General features: G+C 32.2%; 1 protein-coding gene across 2 annotated transcripts in view; it reads right to left on the reverse strand.

Moving 5' to 3' along the window:
• Nucleotides 1-1,900: 1,900 nt before the first annotated feature.
• LOC148618637 (scavenger receptor cysteine-rich domain-containing protein DMBT1-like) overlaps nt 1,901-23,837 on the reverse strand; it is a 59,893-nt gene continuing 37,956 nt past the window's right edge. The window contains exons 26-36 of one of the 2 annotated variants that reach the window (XM_088577725.1): nt 23,655-23,793; nt 23,253-23,434; nt 21,342-21,486; nt 20,686-20,918; nt 18,445-18,589; nt 17,823-18,046; nt 15,552-15,819; nt 8,856-8,968; nt 5,126-5,299; nt 2,547-2,720; nt 1,901-2,299 (exon numbers count right to left, since the gene is read on the reverse strand). In XM_088577725.1, coding sequence (XP_088433851.1) covers nt 2,172-2,299; nt 2,547-2,720; nt 5,126-5,299; nt 8,856-8,968; nt 15,552-15,819; nt 17,823-18,046; nt 18,445-18,589; nt 20,686-20,918; nt 21,342-21,486; nt 23,253-23,434; nt 23,655-23,793 — 1,925 coding nt within the window. In that variant the 3' untranslated portion in view covers nt 1,901-2,171. Of the gene's footprint in view, nt 2,300-2,546; nt 2,721-5,125; nt 5,300-8,855; nt 8,969-15,551; nt 15,820-17,822; nt 18,047-18,444; nt 18,590-20,685; nt 20,919-21,341; nt 21,487-23,252; nt 23,435-23,654; nt 23,794-23,837 lie in introns of those variants that run through there. The other variant, XM_088577726.1, reaches the window with a different exon arrangement.

A 23,837-nucleotide genomic window follows, 5' to 3' on the forward strand; every position in this document is an offset into this window, starting at 1 on the left:
GCCATCATTCAATACAATACTAGCAGATTATAACGATAGTTTTTTTTTTTTTAAAGGGGGGGCGTACGCCCATTACGCCCTTACCTGGACCCGCCCCTGAGGTGGTCTAGGGTGCTGGACTTTGTGCAAGCAATGTTGCCATAGATGTCACAACGGTACGAGTTCGAATCCCGCGGAGGGAACGACTAAAAATTTGCATCGCAAATTTGACAGTTCTAACATCGTTGGGAATTTTTAGACCCTTCTATAAGTTTAGTTATCTTCCCTGTATCAATTTGATCCCATGGAGCAATATAGCGAATAGTGTCGTCACATTCTGAGACGTTTGTATATATATATATACTCCTCGTAGGATTAATCTAGGGCTGTAAATTAGTACACGATGTATGGTAATACGGGACAGTTCATTTAGATGTTATTATGTAGGATAGAGGATCAAATTAATGATGCATGTCACGACAAATCAATATTATATATATATATACGAAGTCTAATGGGGTGAGGCAATTCTACCGCCTTACTTGCTAGTACATTACTATGTAGATGCATAGCATGGATCAACATATGTTAATACAAGGATGCATATATATATATATAATCAAGTCTAAACTACACCCCAACTCTAGAATCGATGCGAGGTTGCAAATTTGCGATGCAAATTTGGTCGCTTCCTCAGCGGGATTCGAACCCCTTCTCATCTATGGCAACATCGCCTGTACTAAGTCAAACGCTCTAGACCACTCGGCCAACTTGGCTTTATAAAATATAGCTTTCGTTAACCGATTGATACTTTCTCGTAAGTAAATCTAGTACGCAAACATTAGCACATGACGTAACTGGACAGGACAACCTCTGATGGTATCGAGTAAGACAATAGAGGATCTGTAACAGTATACAAATACAGCCACACCAATTATATATGATTAGATTATCCACGTGACATTTAAACGAAAATAGTTCTTGAACGCAATTTTAAGATTTGACAAGTTAATTTTGGATTTTAGGAAAAATACCATAGGCGTTAATGTTCGGAAACTGAATAGAAGAAAACTCTCACGTCCTCATAAAATTTTCAGCAAGAGGCAGATTTGACGTAACAAAATAGTGTCATTTTTATTTTTCTCATTTACAAATGCAATGACTTTTCATTCCATATTGCCAACTTTACTTTCATCTATGGCAACATCCCTTCAGCACCTGCGTATGGAGTTTCAATCACACCTCATTCGTTATACCAGAGCTTGCCGAAACTTCTTACAATTAAGCTTCTGGTTATGTTGCTACAAGATTGAAGTCACAACTCCTGAATTTTATGGTCGCCGTCATCATGAACTCGTGGATCCTTACAGTGTATCCATTTGCACCATCAAGACTGAATCGTTCAACATTTCATAGTTTTCCTTTCCACTTTCGTCTACCCTGGACTTGACTTTTTATAAGCAGTACGGCGGGTGTTTTCGAGAAAACGTTTACCCTACAGCCATGCTCACAGTTTTTAGTGGAGTCCAAGTTGCTCATTAATTTTTGTTACTTGGTATGTATTATTTTGGTTATTTTATGTTCTTTGTTGTGTGTGTTTGCTTTCCATGTCGGGTCTTCAACCTTGGATTGTATAGAAAAAAGGAAAATTGTCATCAATTTGGACAGAAAAAGGGAAACAATTCTACATGGAGTCGTCATAAATGTATAACTTAGTCTTGATGAATAAATCAGGACTTAATGTTTCTGCACAATTCCTTCCTTCATTAAATTCTAAATATCAGAAATATTTGGTTGAAGATCCCAATTCACAGATTGTACAGTAACAAATACTTGTCTAATCAAAATAATAAATTAACCTTTGACTAAGAAAATTGTTCCACAAACTATCATCTAGAGGTAAGAAATTAATAAAAAGGTCTTAAAACGTTACGTTTCATTTATTATTTTAACATTCTGTTATAAAACACAAGATGTCACACAACATAATTTTTACTTTATATAACATTATTTTCCAACATTACTGTATCTGATCTCTTACAAAACAATAATTTTGGCTGAGACAGAAAGTTTTTACATATACCTAGTCGTCAAGAATATATGCCATTTAAGCTGGACATTAAAGCATAGTGAATGCTTTCATTATATTTGAAAGCTGTTTCCGCTACAGAAACTTATACAACAAATATAAATCAGTTGTATTTTTTTAATTTGTCAATGATCCATGGCAGAAGATTCCTGACATGAGCATATACACCAGGAGATCCTGATTCTCCACAACCATTACCCCATGATGTTGCTCCCAAAACTGTGTATTTACCTAAAACAATATCAAATACAAATAATAGGTAAAAACTTTACACAACAATTCATAGGTAATAGATATTTGTTTTATGAGAACCTGTCTTCCTTACACAACTAGTCTTCCAGAAATTAATCTAAAGCACAACAGTACATACTGATGAAAAAGTATCATTGCTTTTCTTAAGGACTTATACACACTGAAATATTTTCAAATATAATGCATGTGTCTTTTTAAAGATAAACATATAGGGAAAACGACTTACCATCTACTTGACAAACAAGAGGTCCACCACTGTCTCCTTGGCAAGTATCAATACCTCCCTCCTCATAACCAGCACATAACATATGTGATGTGAAAGCTCCAGCCTTGTAAAAACTTCTACACTTGCTGTCACTCAATAGAGGCACTTTCTCCTTACGTAGTGTATTAGGACTCACTGAAATAATAATAAATCATGCCTTTTTTTTAAATCAATAATCTTTTAGGTTACACCTTTGATCTATGCCACAAGACAACAGGAATACAATTTTGCATTTTATTTATCAGATAAAACAATTACAAATGTATATCACAAATGATTTGTACAAAAATTCAAATAATTCCAAGGAGTCCAGACAGAAATTTATGGGGCAGACAAAATATTAACTGATGCATCTGGCACCTAGGGTGATAAGTAACCCAAGTTCAGGGTTTGTCATTTCCATATATACAAGTAAAAACTAAAAAGGCCGTATGCATGACAGCAAAACAAAAATACATATTCCAAGCTTCACTTGATCTTTAGTCGTGTAAAGCGATGAATTATATCCCATCAAATCATTGTCTCAACATCTAATGTAAACATTCCTATAAATCTATTCAGCTGTTTATAGTTAATTGTATGTACATGGTGCAAAGATTTAAAAATCCGATGTCTGATTATCTCCTTTTGCACACATTCAACAATCACGATCATCTACATATGATTCCCAACCACGGATGGTCTAATTTAAATCAGTAATCACAACCAATTGTAATACATTTCATTTTCATTAGTAATCACATGTAATCCATAATCATTGAATTTTATAATTACAGGTTATCATATGTAATTGATTACCGAGTGAAAAAGTTATGTCACCATGATTACTTTTTGATTATATTTGATTACATTGCCAACAAATGTTCTATAAAAAGTAGATTATAAAGAAGTATTCTCTCTTTATACATCATTCATTAAACTTCTGATTTTAATTGATTTAAACAACTGAAAATTAATCTTGATCATTGGACATTTTATTTAATAGATAAATGTTATCACCGAGTTAAGTCTAGCCTGCTCGATATTGTCGCGATATAACGGTGTGTTTGATATATACTATTTATCTGTTGCTTTCATATTTTGAATAATATTATCATTTTTGTGTGTACCACTACATAATGCACTTGTCTGCGGGGTATATGTGTAAAATTGGCATGAATTAATGATGCACTGATGGTAATGCATCTGTACACCAAATATCATTGACCGAGCATAAAGGATTCATGTTGAAGTGAACTTATTAGAAAACTGTTCAGTTTGTGGACGCCGCCAAAACCAAAGTCTCGCCTTCCGCGAATTTCTTCGCAGGCGAGACAAAAGTAGTGGTGTACCACTCCAATAAAAGTAAATTTCTATTCACCTTTTGTCTGATTCATTGCTACTTATTTACCTCAGAAAAATAAATAATATAATATAAAATTGAAAATGATTTTTCAAGAAGCCTCTGTAATAATTTATTTGCAAAATCCTCTAGGGCAAAATGTTGACATTAAAAATTGTGAAACAACTGGTGAATATACAGCATTTTGTCCCTTTATTTGTAAATTATTTTGTTCTTGATTGATCCAATGTTAATGAAAAAATAAATTTAATGGAATTCCACACTAATCTTTATCATTATCATCTTATAGACCCTTTTGTGGTAAGTTGATCAACATGCTCAATAAACGCTCCCGCGAGGTAGGGCTTGGGTAGAACAAAATAATTTTCCTCTCAGAAGTATATATTGAGCATACTCTATGCATACTCATTACTATCCCACCGTTAGCACAAAAGGGTCTTTTTTGCTTCAGAGAAACAAGCTTTTCCCCATTAAACCTTAATTACATATACTATGTAACATAAGGTGTAAATCATAACTTAATTATAAGATTGAAATAGCCTAAAAAAAGACTAAGTTAATGTATATGTTTACACATACATATTAATCAATGCTATTGTTTGTAATTTACTTTCTGGTTATATAACTGTTTTGTTCTTCATTTTTTTTACATTCACTTAAACAGACACTTAGTCTACTAATTACAGTGAAATTTTTATTTTTTTAAACTGAAAGTGTCAACCGACAATTTCCAAAAGTCAAGCTTACCACAACTTTGACACCATGTATATAATATATGAATAATTTCTGTTGCTTTAAAATCGTATAAATTATTTGCTCAATATGTCAATAGCTTACCTATCCCAGAGAAGCAAATCTATTTTCTTTCATGCGAGAAAATATCTGAAGTAATCATTTTTAATCGTAATAACTTTGACTGGAGTGATCATATGTAATCGATCACTTTTGGAATTATGAGTATTCATAATGTAATCGATTACATTTTAACCCATTTAATCATGATGTAAATGATTACATTTGAAAAAAAAATCGGCCCAACCCACTTTTAAGTTTCTACAAACTCGTTTAGGGTTTTAAGGGGGCATTACACTTACAAACAGAAGTGGACAGACAGGATGATTCCAATATACCACACAAAATGTCCGAAACATGACATCATATATTCCTCATTTTTATTCATTTTCACAAGGATACTCACCACCATGCTCTGTTTTGCCCCAGCCTGATATGTGACATATAGTTCCTGGTCTGTATTGAGTATCCATACTTGGGAGGCATGCTGGCTGTACATAGTCATTAAATGATATCCCTGACCCATCATCAGGATCACCACTTATCTTTACCAATGCTATGTCATAATCATAGGTATCAGCTGTAAGTGTATACACTTAAGTTAATCATTTGTAAACAACGTCCCTTCTGGTCTATGAGAGTCTCTATTAACTTTAAAGACTTAGATAATAACTATGAAATATACTATACTCAGTTAAAATCCTGACTCAAAAACATTATACATCGTTGTTTCTCTAAAAAAAAAGTTACACCTAGATACAAACACGCAGTTCTAGGAAGAGATTCCTCATACTTTGTAAAAAAAAGTAATTCAAAATCTTCTTCCAAATATACAAAAGTTTTCAAAATGCTGGAATTTTTGATCGACAACATACTTGTTCAGTATGGTAGACACTTTTTTCAACAAACGGTCGGCATTCCAATGGGAACAATTTTTTCTTTCAGGCATATTCCTTCACTCTTATGAGGCTGACTTCAGAGTTTATCTGATCCAAAAGAAGGAACATCATTTAGCGAGATCCTTTAATCTCAGTTTCCGCTATAGCGTTGACTTATTATCGTTAAACATTCACAGTTTCGGGGATATGATATATCACATCTACCCCAAAGAACTTGACATAATGGAAAATACAGACACCACTGTGAAGTCAGCCTCATATCTTGACCTCCACTTAGAGATCGATGATAAAGGAAAACTACTGACCAAAATATACTACAAACGCAATGACTTTTCATTCCAAGTTGTCAACTTCCCTTTCATCTGTGGCACAACCCTTCAGCACCTGCGTATGAAGTTTTCATATCACTACCTACTCATTCCTTATGTCAGAGCTTGCTGTAACTACGCAGACTTTTTGTACATGCTAGAATTACTACAATTAGGCTTTTGGAACAGGTTTATATTGCTTCAAGATTTTTAAAAGTCATCATCATCACAGAAGTTTAATGGTGGTCATCACGATCTCGTGGATGGTTAGGGTGTATCCATCTGCACCATGAAAACTAATTTGTTCAACATGTCATATATTTTCCTTTCTCTTTCGTCTTGAAACTTGACTTTGTATGAACAACTCTGTGCATGTTTTTTCTAGAAAAGCAGAGGACGCTTACCTTACAAGCGCACCTGGTTCATGATCCCAGTTTAAGTGGAGTCCGAGTTATTCATTTACTTTTGTTACTTGGTATTTATTATTTTGGGTATTTTGGTTGTGTTTGTCTGTTTTCCATGTCTGGTCTTTGTTTTGACCCTCCTACTTCATAATTACTTTCTTTTAATAAAAAAAGATATAGTCACTATATTTAAAATGCAGTTGTTGATACGAAAATTAACGTTTCATTCATCAGTATACTAACTAGTCCTTGTGCATCAGTTTAACTTACAGTCATAGTCTATGTGCATCAGTATAATAACTACTGTTCAAATCTTTGCGCATCAGTATAACTACTGTTCAACTCTTTGTTCATTTGTATAACATACAGTCATAATCCTTATGCATCAGTATATCATAGAGTCCTTATTCTTGTACATCAGTATAACTTACAGTCAAAATCCTTGTGCATTATTATAATTTATAGTCAAAATCCTTGTGTATCAGTATCCATGCACATCAGTATAACTTACCATCACAGTCCTTGTGTATTGTGTTATACTTACAGTCAAAGTCCTTGTACATCAGTTTAACTTACAGTCAAAGTCTTTGTGTATCAGTATTACTAACAGTCATAATCATTGTATATGTACATCAATTTATTTTACATTCATAGTCCCTTCATATCAGTATAAATTAGTCATAATCCTTGTGCATTAATATAATTTACAATCATAATTCTTGTTCATCAGTACAACTTACAGTAATAATCCTTGTTCATCAGCGCAAGTTACAGTCATAATCCTTGTTCATCAGTACAACTTACAGTCATCAAAATAATTTTAATTTTTAGTCATAATCCTTGTTCATTAGTATAACTTACAATCATAGTCCTTGTACATCAGTATAACTTAAAGTTATAGTCTTGTACATCAATTTAACTTACAGTCATAATCCTTTTACATTGGTATAACATACTTTCATAAACCTTGGGCATCAATATACTTTATACGCAAAATACATCTGTGTAACTTACTCATTGTCCTTGTGCATCAATATAACTTACAATCATAATCCTTGTACAAAAGTATAACTTACAGTCATAATCCTTGTACATTAGTATAACTTAGTCATAATCCTTGTTAATTTATTCAACATATTTTCATCATTCTTGTGCATCAGTATAACAGTCATAGTCCATGGGCATCAGTACAATTTGAAGTCACAATCTTTCCACATCATTATAACTTACAGTCATAGTCCATGTGCATCAGTATAACTTACAGTCATAGTCCCTATACATCAGTATAGCTTACAGTCATAATCCTTGTGCATTAGTAAAGCTAACAGGCATAGTCTTTGTGCATTAGTACAATGTTGTTATAAACCTTCCACATTATTATGACTTAGTTAAAATCATTTAAGATCATTTTAACTTACAGTCATAATACTTGTGCATTAGTGTAACTTACAGTATCATGCATCACTCAAATATCAGTATAACACAATAATCCTTGTAAATGTGTCAACTGTCATAATCCTGACTCATCAGTACAACTTCAAGTCATAATCTTCATTTATCTGCATATTTTACAATCATAATAGTATTAATATTATTATAAAACTATTTAATTAATTTAATTAGCTAGGTCGAGAAATGCTTGATTTTATTTTCCACTTCAGTAGTTTAACCAGATTGATCTGGATAGATGTTTGAGAATTTTATCAACTGTTCACACCAGAAATTTCATTTGTTTATTATATTTTTTTTGTTGTAATAGTACTATATATTTCTCCAAGGTTCTATTGGGTTTCAATCATTGGTTAATTTTTTGATAACTGAATTTTGTTTATTTACCCTACGGTCTCTCCTCTTTTCTTTATAGTATGAATTTATTTACCAATTTATTGACAATTCCCTGACTTTTTGCCAAACATTTATTTATTTCATTTCTGATATTTATGATATGCTTATAATACTCATGCTTGGTTTTTATGTATTAATATGATTTGAATGGCAATACAAGTAAATATGGTGATTTCTTTTATTTAAAGCCTAGATAACTATCATTCATCTGATGACAGTCACAATCTTCTGTATCAGTAGAACTTACAATCATAATCCCCATGTCAGGTTATAACTAACAATCATAATCCCCATGTAAGGGTATAACTTACAATCACAATCCCCATGTCAGGTTACAACTTACAATCATAATCCCCATTTAAGGGTATAACTTACAATCATAACCCCTATGCAAGGGTATAACTTACCATCATAATCCCCATGTCAGGTTATAACTGACAATCATGATTTCCATGTAAGGGTAAAACTATCATAATCCCATGTAAAGGTATAACTTACCATCATAATCCCCATGTCAGGTTATAACTGACAATCATGATTTCCATGTAAGGGTATAACTATCATAATCCCATGTAAGGGTATAACTATCATAATCCCATGTAAAGGTATAACTTACAATCATAATCCCCATGTAAAGGTATAACTTAAAATCATAATCCCCATATAAGGGTATAACTTACAATCATAATCTTCATGCATCAGTATAGCCTCTACATCAAACTCCTGCTCATAGTCATCATCATACTTATGGTTGTGGTCACCGGCCCTAATTGTTATCTTAGATTTAGGAACTCTGTAGAACAAATTTTATTTTTATTTTTGCGAAGAATTATATATGATGTTAAGTTCTACTCTTTCAAAAAGCTATGTAAACGTAAAATATAAGAAACAAAGGTTGAAAATTCAGATTTAATTGTATTTCATACAAATGAGTTATCTCCTCTTGATTGCTTTACTAAAAAGACTTAGATGTACTGGAGTATATAAGGGCAACTCTGTCGTTGTACCTGTCTATAATGATGTTTTGGGGCCAGCTGCAGCCTGGTGTGAGGCTTTCCTAGTCGTTCATTAAGACCGATTGGTGGCCTTGGGTTGACATTTTCATTCCCGTGGGGTTGTTGACATATACACCATACTTATTCTCATTATACTATTATTAGATGTTAACATTTCTTTTCCACTTCAGCCTGTATTTTTAAATGATTTTTTTTTATCCTTTCAATAAAGAAACTGTTAGAACACGAAATTAAAGTAACCTCAGCCAGTCTAAACATTACATTCTAAAAGATTGGTTGCCATCCATGTTTAAGAATTTCTACATCACATGCTACATTTTTTAGATGATTAGATGTTGTATATCTGTAGGCCAATACTGATTAATACCATACATTATTGTACTTAACGTTTTTAGGCGGAGAGATCAATTGAAAATATACCTAAAAATTCAAATCAAATATATGAAATGTATTCAGGTATCTGATTGAGTTGATTGGTAGGTCATTTCGGGACATCACTTATACATGAACACAAAAAGTGTTGACTGTCAGTCTGTCAACAGTTTTTGTGAACTCATTATCTCAAAAACTAACCCTGGTATAAAGCTTTCATTATGTTTCATCCTTATCTTACTCAGTAAAAAATCACAGAGATCACAAACAGGACTTCATGAACACAATATCTAAAAAAGTAGATTGGTATAGAGCTTAAATTTTGTAAATTTCTGTAGTATTTATCAAGATGCAAATTCTAAATTTTGGTGCAAATTGGATGAAATAGATTGGAAAAATCTTAATTAATGATTTATAAATTGACTAATAAATAATTAATAATACTGATTTGTTTAAGTTTCAATGAATTCTATTCTACGTTTTTAGAGAAAATTTCATTAGAAAAATTAACTCCCTTGTTTTGTATATCTTTTTTCTCCAAAATTATTTGTAAAAAATGTGATATGTTTTAAAACAGAGAATCAAACAAGTCTATAATAGAAACAAAAATAAAATCCTCTGATGTAGAGGAGATCTTGAGTTCTCCTATTATATACTTTGTTTTAATAAATTATATAAAAATACAGGTGCCACATTGTAAACGCACATGCAAATACATTGGTTTTATCAGAAGCATTTAGCGTCACAGTACATGGACTTTTAAAACCATGAGTCCTAGATAGGTTGCATTAGAGAACTGTTCAAATATTGATCTTCAGAACACTTCCAGAATGATTTTTTTAAATTTTAAAAGGAGTGTACTATGTATTATAAAACAAAAGGCTCCCAGGAGCCTGAATCACTCACCTGGTTTAATAGCTTTAAAAAGTTAAATACATCCAAAACCTAAATATAGTCGAACCAAATTTTGCACACATGATATATATCATGATACTGAACATTTAAACATTAGTCATGATTCTACTTATGTTAACTGAATAACATGCTAAAAGTGCAAAAAATCATTAAATTGCAATTAACAGATATTTCCCAAATTTGTACCAATCATAACTCTTTATACACTTTTACATAGACATTTTTTAAATTTACATTAATTATCAATCAGCTAAGGTTTTGTTAACAACAAGCAAAAACAGGGAAAATGGTCAAAATGACACTTTCTGGGGCCAAAATTCCAAGAAAGGTCAACAGATTTTTTCTGATATTTGCACCAAAAATAGATATTAAAAAACTGAACATTTTATCAATTTACATCAATCTTCAATCTGCTTTCATTTTCAAAATAATAGACAAAAACTGTTAAAACATCAAAAATAACACTTTCAAGGGTCATAACTCAAAGAAGAGTCAACAGATCTTTCTTAAATTTGTACTTATAATAGATATTGAAATACTGAACATTTTATCAATTTACACTTTCAAGGGCCATAACTCCACCAGGATCAACAGATTTACACCAATAATAGATATTGAAGTACTGTACATTTTATCAATATTCATTAATCATCAATCTGCTTTGGTTTTCTAAATAATAGGCAAAAACTGCCATAAAAGGGCAATAACTCCAAAATCAGTAAATCAATTATCTTGAAATTTTCTGTTATGGTTTTTTGAGCTATAAACAAAAATATATAGTAACACCCTATGTTCTATATTTAGTAACAGTGGCCTTGTTTTTTGGTAATGGATTATAACAGATACAATTTTGGAAGTAGACATGTCAAGGATGGTTGTCACCAAGTTTTATCAAATTCTGTTATGTGGAGAAGATTTTTAAAGAAAAGTTAATGCAGACAACAACTATGGATGCCAAGTGATGAGAAAAGCTCACATGGCCTTTTAGGCCTGGTTAGCTAAAAAGTGAAAATCTGTGTTCATAATGATAATAGAAGAAATCCATTAAGTAACAAAATAAAGGAACATATAGAAAATTCAAAAAATATTTCTAAATTTAAACCATATCTACTTCATAGTAACACACAAAAGAATGACAAATTCTCAATAAGTTTCATAATCAGTTCGCATTCATTAAATAAATAGTGTAATTTATGTGGCAGTGAAATTGATGATAGAAAGCATTTTTTAACAAGATGTCCATATTTAAATATTCATAGAACTCCTTATTATAATATATTTGAAAACAATTGTAAAAATTTTCCATTTTTTAATGAATAACAGAAATTATATTGGCTAATGTTATCAGAATGAAATTTTAGGGTTGAGATGAATTGCCTCCCTTGGACCTGATTTGCTCATTACATTGTCTAGTCATTGTATTCGATCCATTGAATCATCTGTGTTGTATATAATGAATGATAACCTTAAGCACTGAGATAAGTCAATAAAATATCTTGTAACTTGTTGAAAAAATGCTTTGTGGAGCACAGCTGGATATTCATGTAGAGGTCAAACCCTGAACAGATCAAGACGAGACAAATCTGGACACAAAATTCAAGTTAGCTACAGCTCTGAACTTTGATTGTGATTAAATTTACGATACAATATTTACAATATTTTGTCCAGAATGGAAGCATTCAAATAACTTAAAAACTAGCTAAAAGACTTTAAAAGGCAACATGAACAGACAGAGATCCCAGAATTTTTCTACTGTATGATAAAAAAAGAAGAAAAAGCCTAAATCAAAAGAAATGAACAATCACAATCTCATGGCATTTGGTGGAAGCATTTCTTAGTTAAAGTTCAAAAATGGAAAATCCACAAATTTGTATGATTTGAGTCTGACAAATAAAAAATGTAAGGTAAAAAATATAAAAAATCAAGAAGGAGCTCACAATAATAGAAATAAATTAAGTTGAAAGAAAACTGCATGAAGCATTTTTAGGTTATGACAAAATATGAGAAGTCCCCCCTTTTTTTATGAATAAAGCCCTATAACTAAAATGAAAAATAAGAAATTCTTAAAAATTGAAAGGGAGCACTAATCAATTTTAAATAAAAAAACAATTCACTGAAGTTTTACTGAAATAAGTGCATTTAACCGCTGTTGAGTTATAGTCTGAAAATTGTATAATTCCCCCCTTTTTATGAATTAAGTCCCATGTAAAATCACAATTTTTTTTAAAAATTGAAAGGTAGTTTTCAATAGTATAAAAAATGTTTCACTAAAGTTTCACTGAAATTGCTGCACATATTTTTTTTTCAGTTTTAGTCCGAAAATAGAAAATCACCTTATTTTTGGAACAAAAGTCCCATCACAAAAAATTTTTAAGACATTGAAATTTATGAAAACTGAAATGGAGTTCACATCAATCAAAATAAACAATTGACCAAGTTTCATCAACATTTTGTGGCAGCATTTTTTATTTTTTGAGCAAAGTGTGAACGACAGACAGGCACCAGCATACCATAAAATGCCCCATTTAAAAAAATTATTTAAGTCTCAGACCTCATTTACAACTTTTTTGGGGGAAAAATAATGGTAGAGTGTGCACTTCATTACAAAACAAGAGGTTCCCAGGAGCCTGAATCACTCACCTGGTTGAATTTTGCCTTTCAAGGGCAATAATTTAACCAGAAGTTATCCAACAATTTTGACTCAAGAAGACATTCGTAGGACTTATCATAAGGATCATTTCAGGGATTGAAAGTTTCTTTCTATCTATTACAGTTTATATAAGATATTGGCTGAAAACTGTATAAAAAAAAAAAGAAAAAAAAAAAGTCATTTTTCATCTTTCAAGGGCAATAATTCTTACAAGGAGCCGCCTGCCAAGTTTGATCCATAAGACTTTTGAAGGCCTTATAATAATTACATTCCAGCAATTGAATGAATTTGGCAAAACCTAACAGTTTTGGAGATATATGCGAAAACCTACAGTCTCACCTCTATGTTCTATTTTTAGTAACGGTGGCCATGTTTTTCAATGGATCAAAAATCCCCACATCAGTTCTATGCAGGATACCCCAAAGAACATTCATACCAAGTTTGGTTTAAATTGGTCAAGTAGTGTCAGAGGAGAAGAGTTATGAAAAATTGTTAAGGATGATGTTGGACGACGACAATGACAGCCAGGTGAGCTAAAAAAAACTTAAAAATAAACATAAGTTTAGTATTCTTTATGATAAAAGATATAGTAACCCTAAAGTATGTCCATTCAGAACAATGAATCACAGAAAACCAGATTAGTTCTGTAACTACTCCAAAAAATTGTCAAATAAAAAAACAGTGGCATATACACATCTACACTTGGTAACATACACACAAATCCTACCAAATATGAAAAAAAATATCTGACAAGCACTTTTAGAGAAGTTGCATTTTCAAAATCTTCAAGGATTGAGAAATGTGAACAATTGTCTTTATAAAATAGCCTCAGTATCAAATCTCACTGACTTTATGGTCTTGCTCTTAAATCAAAGTTTTATAAATGTTCTTTGATGGATTGAAACAAAACCATTCTGTATGTACACCTTTTTTGTTGAAAAATGTCTATTCCTCCAGCTCAAATTATTTTCTTAATTAATATTCTTAGATTTGAATCTTCTGATGTGACCTGACACAGTTATAAGAATAACTGCCTAGGTGATGATCAATTTAAAAAATATTCTGAAGTTCTGACTTATTTCCCCTCATTGTGCAGGTTTTGGTCATTAAATAAGGAAGATCATATATTGTGTTTTCTTTTGTATGGGTCCATTTCATCATCTTTATAGTTTTCTTTTATGGAAAATTTATTATAAATATTGTTTCATTCTACATTATGAAAAGGATATAATTCTCTTTATGGTTATAAAATAAATAAATTTCTGCAGTGCATTTTCCTGATAATCTAAGTTTTCAGGAAGGAAAATTAATTATGATTACTTCCCTTTATTTGAAGAAAGAATTACACCAGTTTCTTTTAAATAATCCTTGCAGTGATAAAAATGTTAACATAGATTATGCTCTCCATATCTTTGATTATATAAAATTTCATAAAAAAAACTTCTTTTGCATATTTCTGAGAAATAATTGCATCTATACATAAACTTAGTCACCCTAAAATTAAAGTCTTCAAATTACTGTTAATATTTCAGTTCCTCCTCCCCATCTTATACTTACTTACTTACTTAATCCTCTTTGTGCCAAAGTGGCACATAAGGCTAATTTTTCTCCTACCTGACATGCATGGGCGTGCAGGTAGAAAACCTACTGATGAGAACAATGCAGACATATGGTATGTAGCTGGAAATTGCCTAATCTGAACCAGTATGACAACCATTCAATATATTGAGGTTTATTGCTTACAGACACACCAAAGTTTTTTCAACAGGTCAAGAGCTCTACTAAATAAGGACATTGTAAAACTGGACACCTAAAAGTGATGACCTTGAATGACCTACAACACCTGAATATGTCATTACTGCATGTTTACTATAACTGTTAAGGTACATTTTGAACTGATCTCTTGAGTTAAATACTTCAATTATTGTCTTTTTCCTGAATTAATAATAAACTATTGCGAAAAGCAGTACATTGAATTTCCATAAAATTCACAGTCAGTACATTTTTGGTTAAATAAAAACTATTGGAAGTAACTGTGTGCCTAAATGAAAAATTTTAAATCAGGTTTTACTAGAAAGTAAAATCAAAGATCAAATTCCTGTAGACTTCAGGAATACATATTTTATATTTGAAACCAATTTTCTAGCACTCCAACATACTAGCTTATAGAAGCATCAACTTACAGGGAGGCATTTCATAATACTAACACATGTTATTCTATCACTGTGAGTTAGATCTAATCATCCGCGAATGTCTTGTACTTTGCAAATGCAGACTATTGGTATATTAAAAATCAGTGGAAAGACTTGGATGGGAATTTGAAAAAAATAATTATCAAGTTTAAAGCTAGCACATTATTACAGATTATATTGAACCACTTAATTAATAAAGTTTTCAAAATTATCTAAACACAAGGCACTTACCCATCGAAACAATGAGCTGCACTGAGAATCCAGTGTTCATTGATGATGGTGCCGCCACACCATTCACTACTTATTTTTTGTCCAATGAAGTAATCATAATAGTAAACCTTCCTAACTCCCACCTGCCATGGGTACATCCCATACTCTGCAGCAGTACCATAGACTATCTTAGCAGGCCTAGGTCGCTCTCGCACAGTTGCTTCACCTAATACAGGAATTTCTCTCTTCCTTCTAATGTGATTTTCTTCTTTAGGTCTTTTACCACATTCTATAGTGAACATTAAAATATTAATAAGGTTGAATATAAAATTCTACTCAAACAGGTCAAATATAACTCTATGCATTAGCTTAATTCTGGCACCAACCCTTAGTATTTAAGGTTATATACAGTTTACCTTGGCAATAGAGTAACATACCATATCATATTAATACTAACTGATATCATTCCTCAGCCATCCAAGAATGTTATGTCATGGTGTAATCAATTAGTCCTGCCTTCATGAATTATCACTTAGGTTCATCACTTACATATGCTTCCATGACTATAACCTGACTTAGACAAGTTTTCAAGACTAACCTCACTTAGACAAGCATCCATGACATACCTCACATAGAGATGCCAATATGACTTACCTCAGATATGTTTTCATGACTAACCTCACTTGACATGCTTTCATGACTTACCTCACTAAGACATGCCTGCATGAATAACCTCACTAAGATATGCCTTCATTTCTTATACAATACAAATGAACGTGGGTTCAGTTTAAAAAAAAAACCTAAAAATCAGTGAGCAAGCTGAAGAGAATAGCATTTCTTTCAAGTGGATTTTAATTTTGTCCTTTAAGTTAGATAATCTGTCCTTGCAGAAACCCGACTTTCATTACCTTTTTTCTAACCTTCCCTAAAATTTCATTTAAATCAATTGAATAATTTAGGACAAATTGAAGGTACATGTATAACCTGTAAGTTGGATTATTCCTATTTACTAACTTGATACCCCCCACTCCCCCATTTGATAACATACACCGTTTGACCTCCATACTGATTTGGATCAAAATCTTAAATAAGAGGCGCACATTGGAAATGTACAATAAAGAATCTGTGAAAGTTTCATTCAATTCCATTCAGTGGTATAAGAGGAGTAACTGATAAGAAATGGTACCCCTGTGTAACAGAAGGAAGTATAGAGGAAAAGAAAAGAAGAAAAATGGACAGATGGAAGGACAGACACCCCTATCACTATATATATCCGCACTTGCATATAATAACAAAGTTTACTCAATATAGTTCCTTAGGAAGGGGAACAAGTTTATTATTTACAAAGCAGTGGTTTATCAAATGAATTTCTATATTTCACATGTAAAATTACTTTTGTATTTTCACTCTCTGACTTTCCCCTGTCAAAAAGTCACAACAGTTTCCACTTACAATGTTTAATCCATTTTACTTCACAGATAGCTTCGAAAATCAATCCACTATTTACAAAAAAAATAATTCATTTGAAAATAACAGTAAACTAGAAAAAAAAAAAAAATTAGTTGGACATTGGCATTATGTGACAAATAATTTGTGAAACTTTAATGAAATTCAATTCAGCAGTTAAAGAAGTGTTGCAGATTAGAAGAAGACCCTTCCCTTGGTCAACTAATGATTTTGTCCATATTTTGCATCAGGGAAGTCATTCTGATGGAAAAACCAAATAACAGGTGTTCAGTGGTGTTATGTGATTACAAATTTGTGGAAACTTTCATCAAATTCCATTCAGTGGTTTTAAAATGAGGAATGCAAGCTATTTTAGCAAGTTTTTTCAAGGGATGTAACCCACCAACACACCTGGTTGTTGGTCTCATAGGGGAATGGAAGAACAGTAGACATTTTTATTGGAAACTTAAAACCAGTTTAAAACCGGTAAGTACCTCAATGGTTTGAAATAAGTTATTCAAAGTACTCAAATACTCACCCTATCTCCAATAAATTGAATATTTGTATTTGAAGTCTACTACTACCCACAGCTCCAATGGGACAGTAAACCAGTCTGTCGGACTGGAAAGTTACTCCCCTTTGCTTTAATTTAAACCAAGTCTAAGTCAGCAGAAATATGAAAAAGGGTTACTGGTTATCATGAATAACTAAAATATATCATGCCCAGAATGCTTCAAACTTTAACTTGTGCATGGTACAAGTTTCCTGCACTCTTGGTGTTCTACTGCCACCATGATCCTGTTTTGGTTATTTATTCTGTCCAATAAATTATCCTATAGATATTACCTGGTGAGAAAGTAGCAAGCCAATCGTCTGAACCTGGTGTCAATGTACTTGTATCAATCTTACATCTGACCCCAGCATCCTCTCCATGGTAACAGTTACTAACCCCCCATCCTGTGTGAAAACACTCTTCAATTGAGGATTCAGTCCCTTTACATTCAACATCATCTAGAAGAATAGAGCCTGACCCAGCACCATACTCTGCATTAACTACTGCAGTTCCACCTCTGTTAATATTATTTTTTAAATTCAACAAGGGATTAAATCAATGACCTTAACTTTTTATCTAAGAGAATTTAAGTTTTTTCTAGGGAATCTAGGTTACTAATTACTAAACTCATAAAAAGTTGTTTCAAAAATAAAAAGTACTTTTGTAACATTTATCTATTATCTTGAAAATATTTTCTAAGGCCTAAGTATGTATCAAGTTTGTAAAAGTCAATGAGATCACTTCTGTACTTGATTGTCCACAAGGGTTAATGGACAAATGAAAGGACAAATAATAGAATTATCATTTGTAGCTTAAACCATAGACTTTGTTAAATCAAAATTCAAGAAGTACCTTGTTAAAAAATAACACTGAACCATTTAATATAATGAAACTTATCATACTGATAGACATTACTTGGAATATCCCACCATTCTACATATAACTGCAGCATCACTATCATCCCATTTATCATCACAAACTGTTCCACGAACACCATTACGTAAAATCTCAACACGTCCTCTATGTGGCCCTCCACCATTTACAAGCTCTACTCTGATACCTAATAATGACATATAATACAATAAAAAATAATTTAAGTTTTCCTTTCAGTATTTATATTCCCACCTCTTTTTAAAAACAGATTTCAACCATTAGAAAAGTGGAAGTGTGATCAAACACATTACATGCCTGTCCCAATTTTTTCAGTGTTTAAAGTAAAAAAAAAGATGAAGATGCACTTGTTGTATACCCCATTTCATAAAGGAAGTTGATATTTGTGAGCACACAAAAGCACAACATATGCCAAATCTATATATAGCAGCACACCAAATTAGAAATCAATTCATTGATAAGGAGCCAAGATTCTTGTATATATTTTTTATATATCATTCCGTATAGTGAACAATGGCAAACTCCCATGTAACAGGAATTTGATATTGGAGAGCATCCAAAATCACTTATAACATATGCCCATCTATATGAAGCCACACATATTTGCGATATTTTTGTGATGAAATTCGGACAGATGGACCAACCTACCAATGAGGGAGATTCCAATATACCATCTACTCATTGAGTAAAGGCATAATAAAACAAGAAAAAAGAAAAGAATATAATAAACAAAAAGCTTTGCAGAGTGCAGCATGATACTATCGCAGTGGTTGAACCCTGAACAGTTGGGGCAAGTTTTCGACAAACTAAGCATAGGGACTAAAAATTCATTATGGACACAACAACTGGTTTGGACAGTATATCGAACAAAACTTTCAAACTCAGACCAAAACTAAATAAAAGTCAATTTTAGGGGTGTGATTCCTTTATAGAAGACTAGGTCAAACAGACAATAAAAGGTGTTAATAAATTTATTGGAAAATGTAGTAGGTTTGGTTGTGATTGTTGTAATGTATTGACTACCTTATCCATTTGAAGTTGTAGCAGGAATAGATGTGGTTGTTAAAATGTATTGACTACCTGATCCATTTGATGTTGTAGAAGGTTTGGTTGTGATTGTTGAAATGTATTGACTACCTTATCCATTTGATGTTGTAGACGGTTTGGTTGTGATTGTTGAAATGTATTGACTACCTTATCCATTTGATGTTGTAGAAGGTTTGGTTGTGATTGTTGAAATGTATTGACTACCTTATCCATTTGATGTTGTAGAAGGTTTGGTTGTGATTGTTGAAATGTATTGACTACCTGATCCATTTGATGTTGTAGAAGGTTTGGTTGTGATTGTTGAAATGTATTGACTACCTGATCCATTTGATGTTGTAGAAGGTTTGGTTGTGATTGTTGAAATGTATTGACTACCTTATCCATTTGATGTTGTAGAAGGTTTGGTTGTGATTGTTGAAATGTATTGACTACCTTATCCATTTGATGTTGTAGAAGGTTTGGTTGTGATTGTTGAAATGTATTGACTACCTGATCCATTTGAAGTTGTAGCAGGAATAGATGTGGTTGTTAAAATGTATTGACTACCTGATCCATTTGATGTTGTAGTAGATTTGGTTGTGGTTGTTAAAATGTATTGACTACCTGATCCATTTGATGATATAGTAGATTTGGTTGTGGTTTTTGAAATGTATTGACTACCTTATCCATTTGATGTTGTAGTAGGAATAGTTGTAGTTGCTGAAATGTATTGAATACCTGATCCATTTGATGTTGTAGTAGATTTGGTTGTGGTTGTTAAAATGTATTGACTACCTGATCCATTTGATGTTGTAGAAGGTTTTGTCATGGTTGTTGAACTGTATTGACTACCTGATCCATTTGAAGTTGTAGTAGGAATAGTTGTGGTTGCTGAAATGTATTGACTACCTGATTCATTTGAAGTTGTGGTAGGTTTGTTTGTTGAAATGTTTTGACTACATGATCCATTTGATGTTGTAATAGGTTTGGTTGTGGTTGTTGAAATGTATTGACTACCTGATTCATTTTATGTTGTAGTAGGTTTGTTTGTTGAAATGTATTGACTACCTGATCCATTTGAAGTTGTAGTAGGTTTGGTTGTGGTTGTTGAAATGTATTAACTACCTGATCCATTTGAAGTTGTAGTAGGTTTGGTTGTGGTTGTTGAAATGTACTAACTACCTGATCCATTTGAAGTTGTAGTAGGTTTGGTTGTGGTTGTTGAAATGTATTAACTACCTGATCCATTTGAAGTTGTAGTAGGTTTGGTTGTGGTTGTTGTACTTGCTGTTGTTGTATCATCATAGCAATAAATACCAACATCTTGTGAATGATCACACTGAGAATTGACTGATGGAAAGTTCTGACAATCATCAACATTATCCTCATATCCTTTGCACACCCAGTTTTCAGAAGCCCATATCATCCCTGCACCTGTTGGGAATGTCCCCTCTGGTTGGACTATGCCAGTGCTGAAAGTATTAAACACATGCATTAAACATTAATAAAAAAAATTCTATTCAGGAAATTTAAAGACACTAGTTTTTAACAAATACAAGTACAGCATATAAAGACATTTAGAGGAAGAGAAAAAAGTTTTAACATTTTAAAGAAAGGAAAGTAACGCTCTGGATAGGCCACATCTTGTTAATATTTTCACAGGTTTGCTAACAAATTAAAATTCTGATGAAATAAATCAGTTATTGCATTATCACTCATTCTTTCTGGGTAGGTTGTAAAACAGCTGTTTTAAAAAAGTATAAACACAACTATCCTGCCCTTAATTTTCTTTCTTTGATTTTTGAGGCATGTATTCTCTATCAAATGACCTACACAATATGATGATATAAATCTCTTTCACGCCTTTTGAACTTTTCTTTTTTTTTAATTCATACCTGTACCCCAGCATTCTACAGATGACTGTTGACTTCGCAAGATCAAAGTCATGACTACAGAGGGTACCTCTTACTCCTGCATAGGTCACCTCTACTCGTCCTTCCTGTGATGTCCCACCATCCAAAAGTTCTACTACTGCTGTATCTACAATGAATATATCTTCATCATTAAGTTCTATAACAGAGATATTTAGTTCAGGGTATATAAAGGCAATGAAAATGTGCTTAGATCTATAAATCTTGGCAATGTGATCAGGTCTGTAAACCATGTCAATGTGCTTAGATCTATAAATCTTGGCAATGTGCTCAGGTCTGTAAACCATGTCAATGTGCTTAGATCTATAAATCTTGGCAATGTGATCAGGTCTGTAAACCATGTCGATGTGGTTAGACCTGTAAACCTAGGCTATGTGGTTAGACTTGTAAACCTTGGCAATGTGTTTAAATCTGTAAATCTTTGCAATATGCTAAAATATGTAATTCTTAGCAATATGCTTAGATTTGTTAACCTTGCCAATATCCTTAAACTGTAAACCTTGGCAATTTGCTTAGATTTGTTAACCTTGGCAATGTACTTGGATCTGTAAACCTTGGCAATGAAAATGTGCTTAGATCTGTTAACCTAAGCAATTTGTTTAGATTTGTGATTTGTAAACTTTGGCAGCCTTGGATATTACAATACAGTAAGGTCCTTTCTGAAAATTTGGTCTCATTTTGTTGAAATAAAGCTGTTTTGAGGCAGTCCACACAGAAATTTCTAGTGTTTTTTCATAAAAAAGTGCATATTTTTTAAATCCTTGGTACATGGAGGTTCAAGTCATTTGTAAGTAATTTATTTATTATTGTTATAAAATCCAGTAGCTATGGTAACATACTGAAAAAAATATTACTGAGTTTTAGCACAAATAAGGGGTGCCTTTCCAAAACTAACAGCTAAATACTATGTTTTATAAAATATCAGGCACTTATACACTACCACAGGATGAAAGCATGCACAGAGTAGGTGGAAAAGGGTAAAAATAATAAGACCCTTTTCGATTCATCCTCTCACAATTTTAGTTCCAAAAGTTTGTGCGAAATAAGGTATTTTGAAAATCAATCATCTGATGCTGAGTAGAGAATCTAATACGGCAGGGGACTGAAACATTCCGGATACCATTCTTCATTTAAATTACACTTGTTTACCATAACATATATTATATCTGTCTATGTATAAATGCTAATCTACATTTAAACAATATATCCACCAAATTTCAACTTTTAATTTTAAGTTTTACAAAATTTGACAGGGGTAACTTGGTGTGCGGAACAGTGTGCCTTAATGTAACTGTATAGTGCACCCTTGACAATGCCAAATTTTTGCTACTAGTATCATTACACTATAAGTAACTCTTAGGAACAGGAGTAGAATTTAATATTGACATTGTGACTACTAAGTTACTTTCTTTATTTTCTATTGTACAAGTACTTTTACATCAGAAAATCTACAAATCGTAAAAAAATAGAGTACAGCATCGCAAAAAAATTTTTTGAAAGATATTAATATTGACTAAACAACCATCTAGGATATGGAAGACATATTAAAATGGTAGTATTAGAATGATTTTACTGATACATTTACAAACTTTCCCATCATATAACTGTGACAAGTAAAACCTATTGCTTCATATGTATATTCATGGTACATTCATTTCTTTAAAAAATTTAAATGATAATCCTTAGCCACTGGTCATCAAATTGCTGGCAGCTAAATCATCTTTACTAAATCACAAGAGAAGTTTGTTGATTGTCTGATGTCTTATCAAGCTTCATTCAACAGAAAAGGTTTCCTTTCTACCATTGTTTTGAAATAAATAACTGAGATGATCTTGCAAAAACAGGAACTGTAAGAGATATATATAAGATACCTACTAGAAATGGTTTCTGAGCCACAGACAACACCAGCATCTTCATCATGATCACAATTACTGATATCCCAGCCAGCATGTTGACATTGATCTATATTCTCCTCAGTACCAACACACTGGACATTATCAAGAAGTATAGGTCCATTCCCTGGCCCATAGATTCCCTTCCTCACTGACAATCCAACACTGCTCAAAGCAAAATAGTTACAATTTATACAAATACAAATACAAGCACAAATATTTTATTTAGCTCTAACACAGTTACAACAAGTGGTTTTGGCCAATATCAAAATTATATGCCAATTCATAGACATAATGTTTTAAATTTAAATTTAACTGACATAATTTCTTAAAAGAATTTCTGTATTGACCTTCACTGAGATCTAAATAACCTTAACCTTCTTACCTATATCCAAGCATTCTACAGATGACTCTGGCATCTTTATAATCCCAGTAATCATCACAAACACTCCCTGTCTGTTGACCTTTTATGACCTCTATACGACCTTCACCTTCAAAGCTTCCTCCAATTAGTCTGACAGAAACTATAAGTGAAGTAATATATAAAGACATGATGATGACTGTGAAA

The sequence above is a fragment of the Perna viridis genome, chromosome 4, assembly GCF_037379345.1.
Source record: "Perna viridis isolate PV_CMFRI_1.1 ecotype Kerala chromosome 4, ASM3737934v1, whole genome shotgun sequence".
NCBI lineage: Eukaryota > Metazoa > Mollusca > Bivalvia > Mytilida > Mytilidae > Perna > Perna viridis.